This window comes from Microplitis demolitor, chromosome 3 (assembly GCF_026212275.2).
Source record: "Microplitis demolitor isolate Queensland-Clemson2020A chromosome 3, iyMicDemo2.1a, whole genome shotgun sequence".
Classification (NCBI taxonomy): Eukaryota; Metazoa; Arthropoda; class Insecta; order Hymenoptera; family Braconidae; genus Microplitis; species Microplitis demolitor.
In genome coordinates, this window is record NC_068547.1 from 17,507,855 (window position 1) to 17,522,484 (window position 14,630).

A 14,630-nucleotide genomic window follows, 5' to 3' on the forward strand; every position below is an offset into this window, starting at 1 on the left:
GTCAAAATTATTCTTAAACTTAAATATGGAATTAATAATGTAATAATTTTTATTGATTTACTTCTTAACGAAATATTATTTTTACAAAAGTTAATATTTTTTTTAGTGTATTACAGTAAAATTTTTTTAAAATTGCGACATGATACTACAATAGCTATATTTCTTAAAGAAATTTACCTAAAATTGTTTAAATTTTTACGAAAATGCGTTAATATTTTCTATAAATAATTTTTTAAGAAGCAATTAAAAATATTACAGCAGTCATTTTTTTTTTTTAATTAATAGATAATTTCTTATAGAAAGCACTAGAGTATTCTTAATTTTATCACTTTTCCAGAAAGTTAAAGATTATCATTATAAATTATAAGTAATTAAACAATATGAAATTGATTTCAATAATCAATTAAATAGTAAAAAATTATATTAATTACTTTTACTGTCATAATTTTTAGCAGTAGATACGATTGAAAAAAATTTAACAGTTGATACCTTTCTAATTTTTATTTAAATATCTCATATTATTAAATATATATAAAATTTTTTAAAAATACCTTTAGATCTTTTTAATTTTTAATTACTTTACATTAATGAAAAAAATTTACGAAGTTAATTATTAAAAAATTTTTAATTATTTTTTAGTGATGAGATATTTAAAAGATGAGCGAACTTATTTAAAAAAAAAAAAAGATTAATTAAACCTCAGGGCTACTTAGGAGTAAAGTAATTATTTAATTAATGAATTTAAGGTAAAAAAAGTGTTTTATATTTTAAAAAATACGTAAGTTAGTCGTGTAAAACTCACAATACAGGCAATGAGTAAGACGTGTAAAGTCCGAGGAACGGTGAGAGTGGCTCTGGTCGTAGGTGGTGACGCAAGAAGCAAGAGGTAAATGAGTAAGCGGACCCCTACTTGAAAAGTTAAGTCTTGCGATGCGAATTTACGTGGTACGATAATGTGTACGCGAGTTAACTCGCGTGAAGCAGAGCAAGAGAATGGGAAAGACCAAAGCAAACGGAGACCAAGACTGAGTTGAGTGAGTCGTCAGCCTCGACCAAGAGACCAGTCCAGTCGTGTCTTCCATACCTTCACGGTTTCGTTTACTCCTCGGGTACTAGTGTACTGGTAATTATAATAATAATAATTATAATAGTAATCGTCTCAAGACCTTGGCTGTTTTCTTCAGTGTATGTCTTGAGACGTTAACGCGGCATCCTCGAGTGTGTCGTCTGGCCTCCTTGGGTTTCTTCTTGTGAGATGAAAGCCACTTGACTGGACTCAATTAATTTTTTTTAATTTTTCACCAAAACGACTTTTGACCCTGCCTCTTTATATTTGAGGTAGGTTTTCTATTTTATTTTTTTATTCATGTTTTTAATTCACGTTTACTGTCATTAATTAATTTATATAAATTTTGAATTTTGATTACTATTTTTTTTTAAATTTTATTTTTATTTCAATAAAAATTTTTTTCCACATCAACTTGAAATTTAATTCTTTTTAAATTTTTGATACAAAATAAATTAAATATTTTTTAAAAAAGATTTTATTAATTAAATTTTTTTCTACTTAATTAAAAAAAATATTAATTACTTTTAAATAAAATAATAACAGTAAATTTCTACAACTAGTTTCTTAAAGTTAAGAGTCATCTTTATCTTAAATTTCTCCTTGATCTTTCTTTTAGTAGATTACGTAAAATAAAATTTAAAACTTCCAAAAGAGTCAAGTTGACTATTTCTGTTTAAATATTTGGTAATAAACAAACTCTTACGTGTAAATAACAACTTTAGATACATTTCTCTCAGTAAACTTTCACATAAATTAGATTCGAACAGATCTTGGTTCTTGTGGTTCTCAAGAGAGAGTGAAAATAAATTTTATTATCTCAAAAAATAATAAATCATACTTCAATTAAACCGCGACTTTGCAATGTAACACTAATAATATATATTTATTTTTAAAAGTATCAATTTTAAATATTCTACTTCTACTTAAAATCAGATTTACCTAATTTATTTTTTTTTTTCTTCCTGATCACTCAGAGAAAGTTCAATAATCTCTCAACGATTTAAAATTAAACTAAATAAAAATGACAGTTATTTTATTCGTTTGATAATAGATCCATACTTTAAATATAAAATATAAAACAAGCATTCGTCAAAAAGAAGCTAAATTTTAATGGAGAAAGTACAAGCATTGTAAACACATGTCATGCTAAATAATAATACATCATGATAATGTAAATCGTGCATGAATGTGAAAATAAACCGCTATCGCAATTAAATTATGATTTCAAATTAAAAAATTAATTTTTTACTTTTTACATTCAGGTAAAATTGCACCTGGAAAAAAGGCTTTTCAATGATGAAACTATTGGCAGGTGTAGAGGAGGTCAACGATGAAGAAACTAAAGAATTAAATAATAAATCACTTCTTACCAATACTAATAATAATAACAATAATATTCATAATAATAATAATAATAATAATAATAATAAATCGAGTGCTGATAATGAAGTAACGAAACCGTGTTTAAGAAAAGTAAGTCAATTTTATTTTACATATTTAATATTATTTTTTTATTTTCATTGTTTTTTTTATTGCTATCTTTCCGAACGAATAAACCGCGTGGATATGCATGTGTTATTTTCCGGGTTATATAGTTAATGTATGTGATTTTCATTACATATGGAATTTCTAATGCTCACTCTCGAAAGTTATTATTTACTGCGTTTTTTTATAATATTTTATTTTATAGTGAAACTATTTTGCTTTATATATTTGCTTTATATAATAATATATATATTAGACTGTACTAAACAAAATCGTTATTTTTTTAGTCTTCCAACTCAATTACAAAACGCGCGCTCGCTTGAATATGATCTCCCATTTAAATAACAAGGGAAAAATTTTATATCTCGTTAACGGAACAATTCTAAAAAGGTCTCTTATAATTTTTTGATAAATCCAACCGTTCAAAAGTTACTTTTTTACGAAAATTTCAGTTTTTTTTTTTCAAACAATTAACGTGTAAAACCTGTAACTTTTGGACTGTGAGATTAAAACATCATTAAATAAGATATTTTGATTGCAAAAACAATGCTTTACAAAAACGGTTCCATGACATTTTACGATTAGATTGATAGTTTTGCAGGAAAAGTAAAAAAAAAAACGAGAAATTTACTGCAAATTTGAATTCAAGCTGGAATAACTAATATAAAAAAAATTTTTAGAAAAAGATTTAAAAGGCGTTGACTAATTCAAACTTTAGAACGCCACATAACGATGGAGTTGTTTTAAACTTTTGAAAATTCAAGGGAAAAATTAATGAATACTTTAATATTATTAAGATATGCTAAGAAAACATTCAGAAATAGTTAAATATCAGCTTCTTCTGAACGTATTTTGCATTGAAAAAAATTATGGAACCTTGAACTTTTAACGGAGAGTCATAAAAGTTTACAAAAGAGACTTTAAGAAGAAAAAAAAGACAATTTTAGTTTTCTTTAATTTTCAGTTCTTTTAAATAAACTTGAATATTTTCCTGATTTAAAAATTATTTGAAATATTTGCTTAAACTTATTTACTTTTTTTACGGCCATTGAAAATTTTATTCCCTACAGATTCAAATAAAAATGAAATAATGCGACCTGACAATTTTATAATTACACTATCAACGTCCCCAATCGTAATCTTCCGCGTAATACATTTACTATTTGTTTATTTTCGATTAATAGAATGTCAAAGGAGGAAAATTGTAAAACATTTATCTAGATAAATAGGTAATTTAAAAAAAAATAATAGATAGGATAAAACACGCCTACAGTTTAGACTTGACACAGTGAGATGAAAAGCAGGTTCCGTTTGCGACCTACTTGCTTTCTTTTATACAACTTAGCTACTTTCTTATATTATAAACAACACATCTCATCGTGATATCCCATTGCTTTAATATCTCTCCTTTTATTTAACCAAACTTATTAAATGTATCTACTAAATTAACTTTTCGAATATCTTTTAACGCCATATTAACAGATAATTTTTTTCATTTATACTTTTCAATATTATTTTGTTTTTATTCTCATTTTATAACACAAAGTAAAGACTTTTTTTTCTACTAAATTTACTATGTTATGGTTTTTCAAATCCCAATGATTTATGATGAACTTTCTTTGAACAATTAGTTTTTTGTACCGAGTATTTATTGAAAGTAAATACTATTTTAATATTTATCCGACAATTTGAAAGTAAAAAAATTCACCTTCATTTTCGTACCAGTAAAGTCCGAAAAAAAATTTTATTTAAAAAAAAAAGAAAGAAAGTACGATATTTTGTTAAATTAAATTTAACAGTTTTTTAATAATACATTTTCGATTTTACTTAATTAATATAAAAAAAGTACAAGTACAAGTGAAATTTTTTTTTATATTTCCAATCACATCTTTTACGAACTTTCAATATTTTATTTTATTATTTTTCATAAATAATTTCAAAAGTCATTAAATGAAATATTATTGTTAAAGTGAAACCATATATAAATATTAATAAGAAAAGAATAATTTTTTTGTTCATTGATGACTTTCGCGTTTTTTTTTATTTCAAAATAAAATTAATTGTTTCTATATTATTTTTTATTTTATGATAGATAAACCCAGTTTATATAATTTAAATAAAGGATATATATATATATATATATATATATATATATATATATATATATATATATATATATATATATATATATATATATATATATCAAGATCTATGTAATATTAATTTTTCATATATATTAGTCAACATATATGCAAAAGTATTTGTAATTACTGAGTAAAACTTTTTCATGACTATAATCGTGTGTAGTTTTCAATAACAAAATATTCAATAGTAATAATAAATATAAGTGGAACTATAGATTTTACAAAAAATTTTTATAAAATTAATAGAATATTCATCATTTATTGATAAATTATTCAGTTTTCATTAAATCTTTTTTTTTTCTACTCAATTAAAAACAGGTTTCAATATATCAGTTAACATATAATATATACATATATTTAATAAAACTATTTGTGACTTTTTTCTCAATGACAGTTTCATATATCATAATATAAAGTTCAATAACAGTAACAGTAACACAAATATCATGATTATTATTTTGAAAGATAATTTATTTATTTAAATATTATTATCGGATATCAATATCCCGAAGAAAAGTCTTAGAGAAAATGGACTTTTAGAAATTCTATACTTCAATAAGTCATTTTTACGACACGGTCCCGGAATATAATTTTTAAATTAGTAAATGATTACTCGAAATCGGTAAATTTTTTTGGTGGCTCTCTAAATATATTGAAGTGAAAATGGAAAATAGAGTAAAAACTGAGTCCAATAATTAATCTGTATTAATGTTCATGTTTATTTTTTTATGGTTCATTTCTTTTGGATCATTGTTATTTTTATAAAAAATTGTTTTTTGTTGTTGTTTTTTTTTGTTCTTCGCACTGTGATAAAGCGAACGAATACTGAAAAATTTTTGAAATTGCAGAAAGCATTAATAAATAAATAAATAAATGAATATGATGATCTTGATAGATAGTTCATGTCAATCATACTAATATGTAAAGAGTCAACTCCTTATTGATATTAATTTCTTACAAATTAATATTAATAAATAAACAATAATTATTTATTCATAGAAGAAAAAATACGATAATCGAAATTGATAACGATTTATTTAAGTGCACATGTTATAAAAACAATAATCTAAATAAATATGCATGTAAATATGAAGTAAATAAACTTTTTTATACTCAAGGGTCAACTTCATATGTTGCGTAACAATCCTGATTAACTATTCGATTTCCGTCCTCGTGTTTTGCTTCTCGTGCATCAAAACGATTTTCTATGCAAAAATCGTAACAATAACAAGTACCGTTTAAACGTCATTCAAATTATTTCAATTTATTTTTTAAAATTTATAATCAAACTTACATTAGACTTTTTGTTCCTTCTATTGATAAATAATAAAAATAGTCTTTATTGTCGGATGAAATTAAATGAATTTAATCATTGGAAAAAAAAATTTTAACGGTTTAATCATTAAATTTATTTCGAACTATAGTACATGTATTAATTTATTTTTTGTTCTTGTTTTTTAAATAAACGGAAGTCTTCTTTGACTGTTAAATTGAGCATCAGGATTAAAGACAGAGAACGCAGAACTTGGCCTACTTGTCTCAGTGAAATTCATTGAACTCATGGCCTTAATACTTTCAACTCCATTCAACTGATAGACTTTATTATTATTATTGTATATTAATAATTACCTGACAATCAGACATATATATAAAAAGACGTATAAAAAACGAATACTCCAAATTAATCTAAAGTATTTTTGTCAAATATTTGATAGGAAAAATTTTTCTATAATTAAATAATAAATAATTGCACTGAAGTTAAGAAAGCAAACGAATATTTAAAAATTGATAATATTGAATATTTGAAATTAATTCTGGAAATTTTTTTCTTTTTATCCGAACAGACTTGAGGTCAAAGTTAATGTACTGAATAAAATATTGAATGCTTGATTTAATTATTTGTCTAGTGATGCATTCATTTATTAATACCAATTATTGTTATGAATTATGAATTATGACACGCTCATATTTCCTGTTAACTATTTATTATTGTTTAGTTATTTTGATTAACATGAATGAATAATTTTATTATTTAAAGATAAAAACAACTGCACATGTTAGACCAAAGGAACCAGCTGGATCGCCATTAAAAGGCGAAATTACACCAGAAGATGAAGAAAAAATGCGACGATTGCTTCCAATTGAAGAAGCACCTGAGCATCTTACACACAATCCATTTATTTTACATGGATACCGTGGTTATTTGACAACTAAATTATGTATAGAAAGGTTTTAATTTTTTATTATTTTTCAAATTATTAGTCCATGTCTAAAAACTTTTTTTTATCATCATTAAGTTATGAAATAGAATATTGTTTGACAAGGGATGAAACAAAACGGCGACTGGTCATCAAATCTCAGTAACTATTAGGGTAGAAGTACCATTTGTGGCCACTGCTCCATTTTTGGACATTTAATATTTTGTTCTAATTAATAAAAAAGTATTAAAAAAACTTCTATTGTAGTAGTTTGATAAAAGTATCTTTGAACCCATTTATAAGACACTGTCATTGTGTATGTTATTTAAATTTTTCAAGTGTCCAAAACTGGCCCCAAAGTGGCCAAAAACAGTTCTTTTACCCTATCCCTGCAAATAATATCCCAGTAAAAATGTCCCAAACAAAAATATCCCATTACAAAAATATCCCCCGGCCCACTCTTTTTATAATATATTAATAAATATGTTTTATAATGAATATTCAATACACACTGAGAAAAAAAAGTACTATTTTCGAAACAAGAATTTCTTGGTTCAAGAAATCCGTTCAAAATATTTATTTTATTATTATTAATTATCAATTTTTTGAGAAAGGGCATCAAATTCATTTTTGTCATTATATGAATTTGATATTATATGATAAGTAAACAAAAGAATAGCTTTACTTGAATTAAATAAAAATTATTTCCTCCGATTCTACGAATTCTTGAGACAAAATTATATATTCTTGAAAATTATCAAGAATATATGTTCTTGTATCAAGTAAATGTTCTTAACAAAAGTATTTTTTTTTCTCAGTGCATAATAAATTGTATTAATTGTATTGAAAGTTTTATAAATTTTCATATAATTTTCAAGTCATGGGATATATTCGTTATGGGATATTTTTAAATGAGGAGTTTTTATAGTAGAACCATTTTTCTGGTATTTTTTTCCCGTAAACAAACAAAACGATTTCAAATCAGGGTGAAATTGACTGACATCACCCGAAATCTGAAATCATGTTTCATCCTTAGTTACACACTATTTTTCATGATTACTTGCATTAGAACTTGAAATTTCAGAGTCAGCAATCAGTCAGAAACAAGTTAATTTTCGACCAATGGTGTCATCAACTTTTAGCGTAAGCGTAAATTGTAATTTGCTGTTTACAATTAAGCAGAACCTATAAATACTATTTATTATTCCCACTAATTTTTATAAAACTTAATCATAATCAGAACTGTCATGTACGTAAATAAAATTAATAGTCTGAAATTACTATGAAACAAATTACAAGTATCAGAGTTTAAATTACTTTGTTTTCAGTCAGCGAGCAGAAACATGATTTGTTTCTTCACAAGGGACGAAACAAGTTTGTTTCTGTCCGCTGACTGAAGACATATCTAATTCACTTTTTACGAGTTTGTTATTATTTGTTCGCGGCATTGGACTGAAATTATCTTGTTTTGACTGGCTGTAGAGACACTGAAACTTTAACTTTTGATGCTGGTATCATGAAAAATTAAATAATATTGTAAAAATATAAAATAAAATAAATGATATATTTTTTATAGTATATTCTGGTGGACAAATGAAACAATAAATATATGGAGTCATATATTTGGCTGGATGCTCTTTTTAGGATTAACAATGTACGATCTTTGTTTACTAAATATACACGCTCCTTTTGGAGACAAAATAATTGTTGCACTTTTACTCGTATGCTTTCAGGTAATAATTACATTATTTTATTAGTATGTCAATTGAGTAAATTACGTCAATTAAATGATAAATTACATCGCGTCACTAGTTCTGAAAAGACTTATATTTTTATACGACCTTTTGATTTTAGTCACTAAGTTTAAAACCAAAAACGTATAATTTTTTATTGAGTTTCTGATATTATTGTAGACTTATTCAAAAGCTGAAAATTTGGAAATCCAAAAAGGCGTAGAAAAATATGTCTTTTAGGAATTAGTAACGCGATATATCATGTTAATAAAGAATAATTAAACTTATAGGCATGTATGATTTTATCATCAATATATCATACATTTTCATGTAGAAGTGAAAAGGATTATTGGTGTTTTTTGTGCTACGATTTATTTGGAATAGCACTTAGTTTACTTGCTATTTATATGTCTGGAGTTTATTACGCGTTTTGGTGTCACAAAGTAAGTCATCTATATTATTTATTTTTTATATTAATAATAAATAATTAAATGATTTTTTTTTTTAACAGGAACTACAACAATTTTACCTGATAACTGTATTGCTGATATTTGTAATCGCAATGATACTGCAGATACCAAGTCTTGAAGTTAATGGAAATGTTAAATTGTTGGTGTTTGTTGGTTGGGCCGCGTATGGTGTCTTACCAACATTTCACTGGGGTATTGCGATGGGTGGTATGGACAATCCAATTGTAAAAATGTTGATACCGAGAGTATTAGGGATGTATGTTATAAGTGGTTGTGCTTTTGCCATATATATGAGTAAAATACCAGAACGTTTTTATCCAGGTAATATTAATATTATAGAGAAATTTAATTAGGCAAATTAATTTACGTCTGATGAATATTTCAATTTCATTATTTAATAGACCTCAACTATATATTTTTGTTCTTCCACTTATTTCTTTTAGACTTTTCATATTTTTAATTTCGTTCCCGCGTTACTCCGAAGCTCAGAATAAATTTATAGAAAATATAAAGGAGTAGCAAGCTGCTTTATTACCGACAGTAACTCGTACTAATTTTTTAAGCAAATGGACCGAATATTGGATTCGAACACTAGACCTTTATATTCTGGACAAAACGTGTCTTAAAATTTCAAGTAAAATCTGATAGTTTTTAAGTAAAAAATGAAACAGTAAAAATTATAAATAAATTCTGGTAGAAATTTGAATTTTGGTGCATATGAAGACTAAAAAAAAAAATAACAGATCTAGAGATTCATAGCAGCCGTTAAAAGTTAATTTCCCGGATTAAAAACATCGATTGAATCCGATTCGAAAATTCTAATCAAAAAAATCCCATTGAAAGTTAATCGGAAATTGAAAAGTTAATCGAAAAAAAAATTATTATTTTCTGATTTAATCTGATTAAAAAATTTCAACCGAATTTAATCGGAAAATAATCGAAAAATAAATTTATTATTTACCGATCCAATCTGATTGAAATTCAATCGGATGCTTGAAACACTCCCGAGCAATTCTGATTGAACATTTCGTTTCTGATTGAATCTGATAGAAATTCGATTAAGTTTCAATCAGATTCAATCGAAGTTTTTTATCAGAGTTTAACGGTTCATTTTTTTTTGTATATACTGTAGAGAAAATTAAAATAATATACGAGTTATCGTAAAGTCATTTCACCTAAAAAAAAATTAAGTCTATAATTATGGTAAAATCATAAAAAAAAAAATTCATATTTAATAGACCGCATAATGTAACTTAACTGTTATTTCTTTTTTAAAAAACTTACATATGTCTAAAAACATGTCTATAAATTCTGCGCCAACGTTTGGTAAACGATTTCTCTTAAACACATAATTAGTTTTTCGATTTTGATCCCGATCGTGACAATACCAGTAATTAGAAGAAATATAACAGAAATATTCACTAAGAGTAAATTTAATATATTTACCTCCTAAATTTCTCGATAATAATAATTTGCTAATAACTTTGAATTCTCTATATTTCAGGGTCTGTAGATTTTATTGGATCGTCTCACCAATGGTGGCATGCACTTGTTGTACTTGCTCTATATTATTGGCATAATACCGGTATGCTCTATGTCGAATACCGTATGAATCATGGTTGCCCTACAAATATGAAGTTGTGATAATTTTATAAATATACTATAATAAATATTATAATTATTGTTTACCTATAGTATCAATTGTTTATTATTATATGAATTTATTATAATTATTATTAATTAATTAATAAATAAGTTATTTTTATTGAATTAAAAATTAAAGCTGATTAATTAATCCTCAAATTTTTAGCTTCACTACTTAATAATTATTCTTAATGATTAAATTCAATATTTTTTGAATCAGTTCATGTTAAATGATGCATTGTAAATAATATTTATCAAAAATTATCATAAAAACCTTTCATTGATTATTTTTTTTTATATCAGTATAATTATGATCGATAAATATTGACTGAATAATTCATTTTTTAAATAACACTGAAGTTAACCATAAATTGATAAAACTTACAAAAAAAAATTGCACTTGTAGTTTTTTAAATTTTCTACATGTGGATTTTTAAACATTTTTCTTTTTTGTAATTGGTTTGTTGAAAAAAAAAATCCGAAAATTGTTAATTGTCTGCTAACTTCCGGATCATATTTTTTAATGATACTTGAAGTAGCAGACATTAAAAAAATTTATTTCTTTTAAAAAATGAATAAAATATGTATAGAAAAAACTTTTAAAAATTACATAATCAAAAACTTTTCGTGCATGTTATAAAAATTGTTTGTTTACTTACAAGTATGTCCCTATGGTGCTGATGATGTCGAAGTTAGCCGATGAATATTAATTGTTGAACTTCTTTTTAAACAATAAATTATAAAAAAAAAATATTTAAAAAAATTGCACATGTAGTTTTTTAAATTTTCTACATGTGCATATTTTTAGTTTTTTTGTCCGTCATTTATCTGTTGAAAAAAAAATTCAAAAATTGTAAGCTGTCTGTTAACTTCAGGATCATTATACTCCTGAAGTTAACACTGAAGTTAAACCCATCAATTCCATTCAAACAAACTTTTTAAATTTCCCCGCCTTAGGTATCGATTATCGTAATTTCATTTTGTCGACAGTTAATATTTCGATTCAACTATTTATTATTATTATTATTATTATTATTATTATTATTATTATTATTTATAAAATACAAAATATATGACACGTTCAATATAAATAAAAAAATATAAACATTAGTTTTTGGTTATAAAGTTTTTATTTATTTATTTTTTGTATATAAATTTATACTAACGTGTTATAAAAAGAAATATTTACATAACTGACATATTTTTTTAATAATTGAATTCCAAACAAGTTTATATAGTAAATAAATAGTTATTGTTAATAATAAATTGTACATTTAAAATAATGTTCGATGGCAGCTATTGATAAAGTAAAAATAATTGTTGTTGGTGATTCTGGTTTGTATTTTTATTATTTAATATTTTTATTAAAATTTATGGCATGTAAATGATCCTTACATCTGATTCATCTTATAAAATTATCAATATTTATTTGTAAAATTTTATTTATTAATTAATTTTAAATTTATGAGTCTGAATGTACTTGACAATTTTAAATTAATTAATTTATTTATTTAAAATTTTTAAATTGACTAATATCTACTACATTCACGCATAAGTGTGAATGTAACTGACAGGTGAAAATTTTTTAAATTTTTAAATAAATAAAATGTAAAAAGAATAAAAATTAAAAAATGTATACTTAGATCAATAAAAAATCCGTACGCGCATTTTTTTAAAATTAATTTATTTGTGTATTTAAAATTTATAAAATGTCTCATGTTTGCTACATTGACACTCATCATTTACACTCATATTTTGAAGATTGAAAAATCAATACAAATATTTTTTTAAATTCCATTAATTTATTTTTTTGAAAATTGATAAATTGTCGCATGTTCTACATTCAGACTCATTAAAATTATATATTTAAATAGGTGTAGGAAAAACATCATTATCGCATTTAATATGTGAACAGAAACCAATACGTAATCCGTCATGGACTGTTGGTTGTACCGTAGAAGTTAAATTACATGAATATAAAGAAGGTACACCCAATCAAAAGACTTATTTTATTGAACTATGGGACATTGGTGGCAGTCAAAGTCATCAGAATACAAGACATGTTTTTTATAATCCAACTCATGGTATTTAAATATTTTAATTTTATTTTTATTAATGACATCTGATTTCTTGATTATTTTTTCATACAGGAATTATTTTAGTCCACGATCTATCAAACAGAAAGTCACAGCAAAATTTACAGAAATGGCTCCAAGAAGTATTGAGTAAAGAGGGAAATGGAAGTGGAGTAGGACGACATAAAAGCTTTGATGATTTTGATCCTGAAAAATTTGTAGGCTCTACCCAAGTACATTTATTAAATTTTAAGAATCCATTTAAAATGAATTTTTTTTCTTTAAATTAAAATATTTTTTTAAATTTTATTTTATTATTTATTTAATTACATTAATAAATTATGGTTTTGTTATTTGTTATTTTACAGGTTCCAATACTAGTCGTTGGTACAAAGTCAGATTTAATTGAATCAAAATCGAATTTGCATAGAAGATCATCGACGATTGCTGAAGAGTGTGGTGCTGATGAAATATTTGTTGTGAGTTTCATTTAATATTAAGGGTATTCTCTGACAGTGTCCTCCACTTTTTAAAAATTTTCAATGACTTGACTGTCATATGCGTATTAAAATTTTATCAATTAATAGTATCATTAAAAATAAATAAATTAATTAAAATTATATTTAAATATTAAAAGGATTGTCTTCAAGTGAGGTCATTAGCTGCCGGCACCACATCATCTGTTAAGCTGAGTAGATTTTTTGACAAAGTTATTGAAAGACGTTATTATCTCAATCGTGATATTAATAGTCCAGAGAAACGTAGACTACAAGCATATACGTCTTCATATCCACAAAAAACTTATCACAATGACTGATAATTTATAATATTTATTATAAATTACAGGATTTATACAAGATTTAATATATTACTACAAGATTTAATATATTATTACAAGATTTAATATATGGATTTGCATCACTTGTGATACGTCAACAGCTTTAATAATGTCAATGGCCTCTGAGTTATAAAAATTAGTAAATACGTTACATCATTACACTAAAAAAACTTTTATAAAATACAATTTATCTGCATTTATTGTTTATTAAACTGACTAATATAATTTTTTAAACATTCCTACGTTTGTTATTTCTGAAACATAAATTTTAATAAAATATTTTTTCAATAGATTTTATTATTCTATTTTATTTTATTTCATTGGAAAATTTTCATTTACTTTTAAAATTTTAAGGAGAGAATAAAATATATATATTTTTTTTTTTTTTTTTTTTTTGTTTACTAAAAAGTATTTTTTTACAAAACTCTAAATAAAATATAACAGCCGAATAAAAATTTATATTTTGAATAAAATAAAATCACAAATTTAGTTGAAAAGAAAAAATAAATAGGTTGGCTACAAACTGGGAATATCAAAAATTATCAGGGAATTTAATGCTACAAATATCAAGGAATTTCAAAAAGTATCCGAAAATTTGCGACAGTTCAAATTATCAAAATTTTTCAATAATATTTTGAATTTATTTTAATCATAAAATTTCTCATTGAATATTTTAACTCACATATTTTTAACATCATCTTTTAATGTTTTCAATTTTTTCTTTTTTAAAATGAGTGTAAATGTAGCTGTCAATTAGCAGTTTTTAAAATTTTAGAATAAATGAACAAAGTGTAAGTATAATCAAAATTTAAAATTTTTCTGTATTTTGATAAATGAAAAATCAATACGCGCATTTTTTTTTTTTTTTTCAATTTAATTATTTTTATTAATTAACTTATTTATTTAAAATTTATAAATTGTATTATATCTACTACATTTACACTCATTCTTCCTAAATATAGAAAAAATATTAA

General features: G+C 24.1%; 2 protein-coding genes across 4 annotated transcripts; both read left to right on the forward strand.

The window, feature by feature from the left end:
- Positions 1-701: 701 nt before the first annotated feature.
- LOC103572263 (progestin and adipoQ receptor family member 3) lies at positions 702-10,870 on the forward strand. Of its 2 annotated transcripts, none has more exons than XM_008550790.3 (7): positions 702-1,338; positions 2,332-2,542; positions 6,737-6,927; positions 8,473-8,629; positions 8,920-9,072; positions 9,141-9,420; positions 10,604-10,870. In XM_008550790.3, the coding sequence occupies exons 2-7, from the start codon at positions 2,363-2,365 to the stop codon at positions 10,741-10,743; spliced, it is 1,101 nt and encodes a 366-aa protein (XP_008549012.1). In that variant the 5' UTR covers positions 702-1,338; positions 2,332-2,362; the 3' UTR covers positions 10,744-10,870. The 2 variants fall into 2 exon arrangements, with proteins under 2 accessions (XP_008549012.1, XP_008549019.1); XM_008550797.3 differs by having other exon boundaries at positions 702-1,123.
- Positions 10,871-11,814: 944 nt separating this feature from the next.
- Positions 11,815-13,932, forward strand: LOC103572277 (rab-like protein 3). 2 transcript variants are annotated; one of them, XM_008550811.2, is made up of 5 exons: positions 11,815-12,078; positions 12,618-12,827; positions 12,894-13,036; positions 13,187-13,297; positions 13,456-13,932. In XM_008550811.2, exons 1-5 carry the CDS (start codon positions 12,033-12,035, stop codon positions 13,633-13,635), a joined length of 690 nt encoding a protein of 229 aa, XP_008549033.1. In that variant the 5' UTR covers positions 11,815-12,032; the 3' UTR covers positions 13,636-13,932. The 2 variants fall into 2 exon arrangements, with proteins under 2 accessions (XP_008549033.1, XP_008549026.1); XM_008550804.2 differs by having other exon boundaries at positions 12,894-13,051; positions 13,456-13,931.
- Positions 13,933-14,630: the final 698 nt, after the last annotated feature.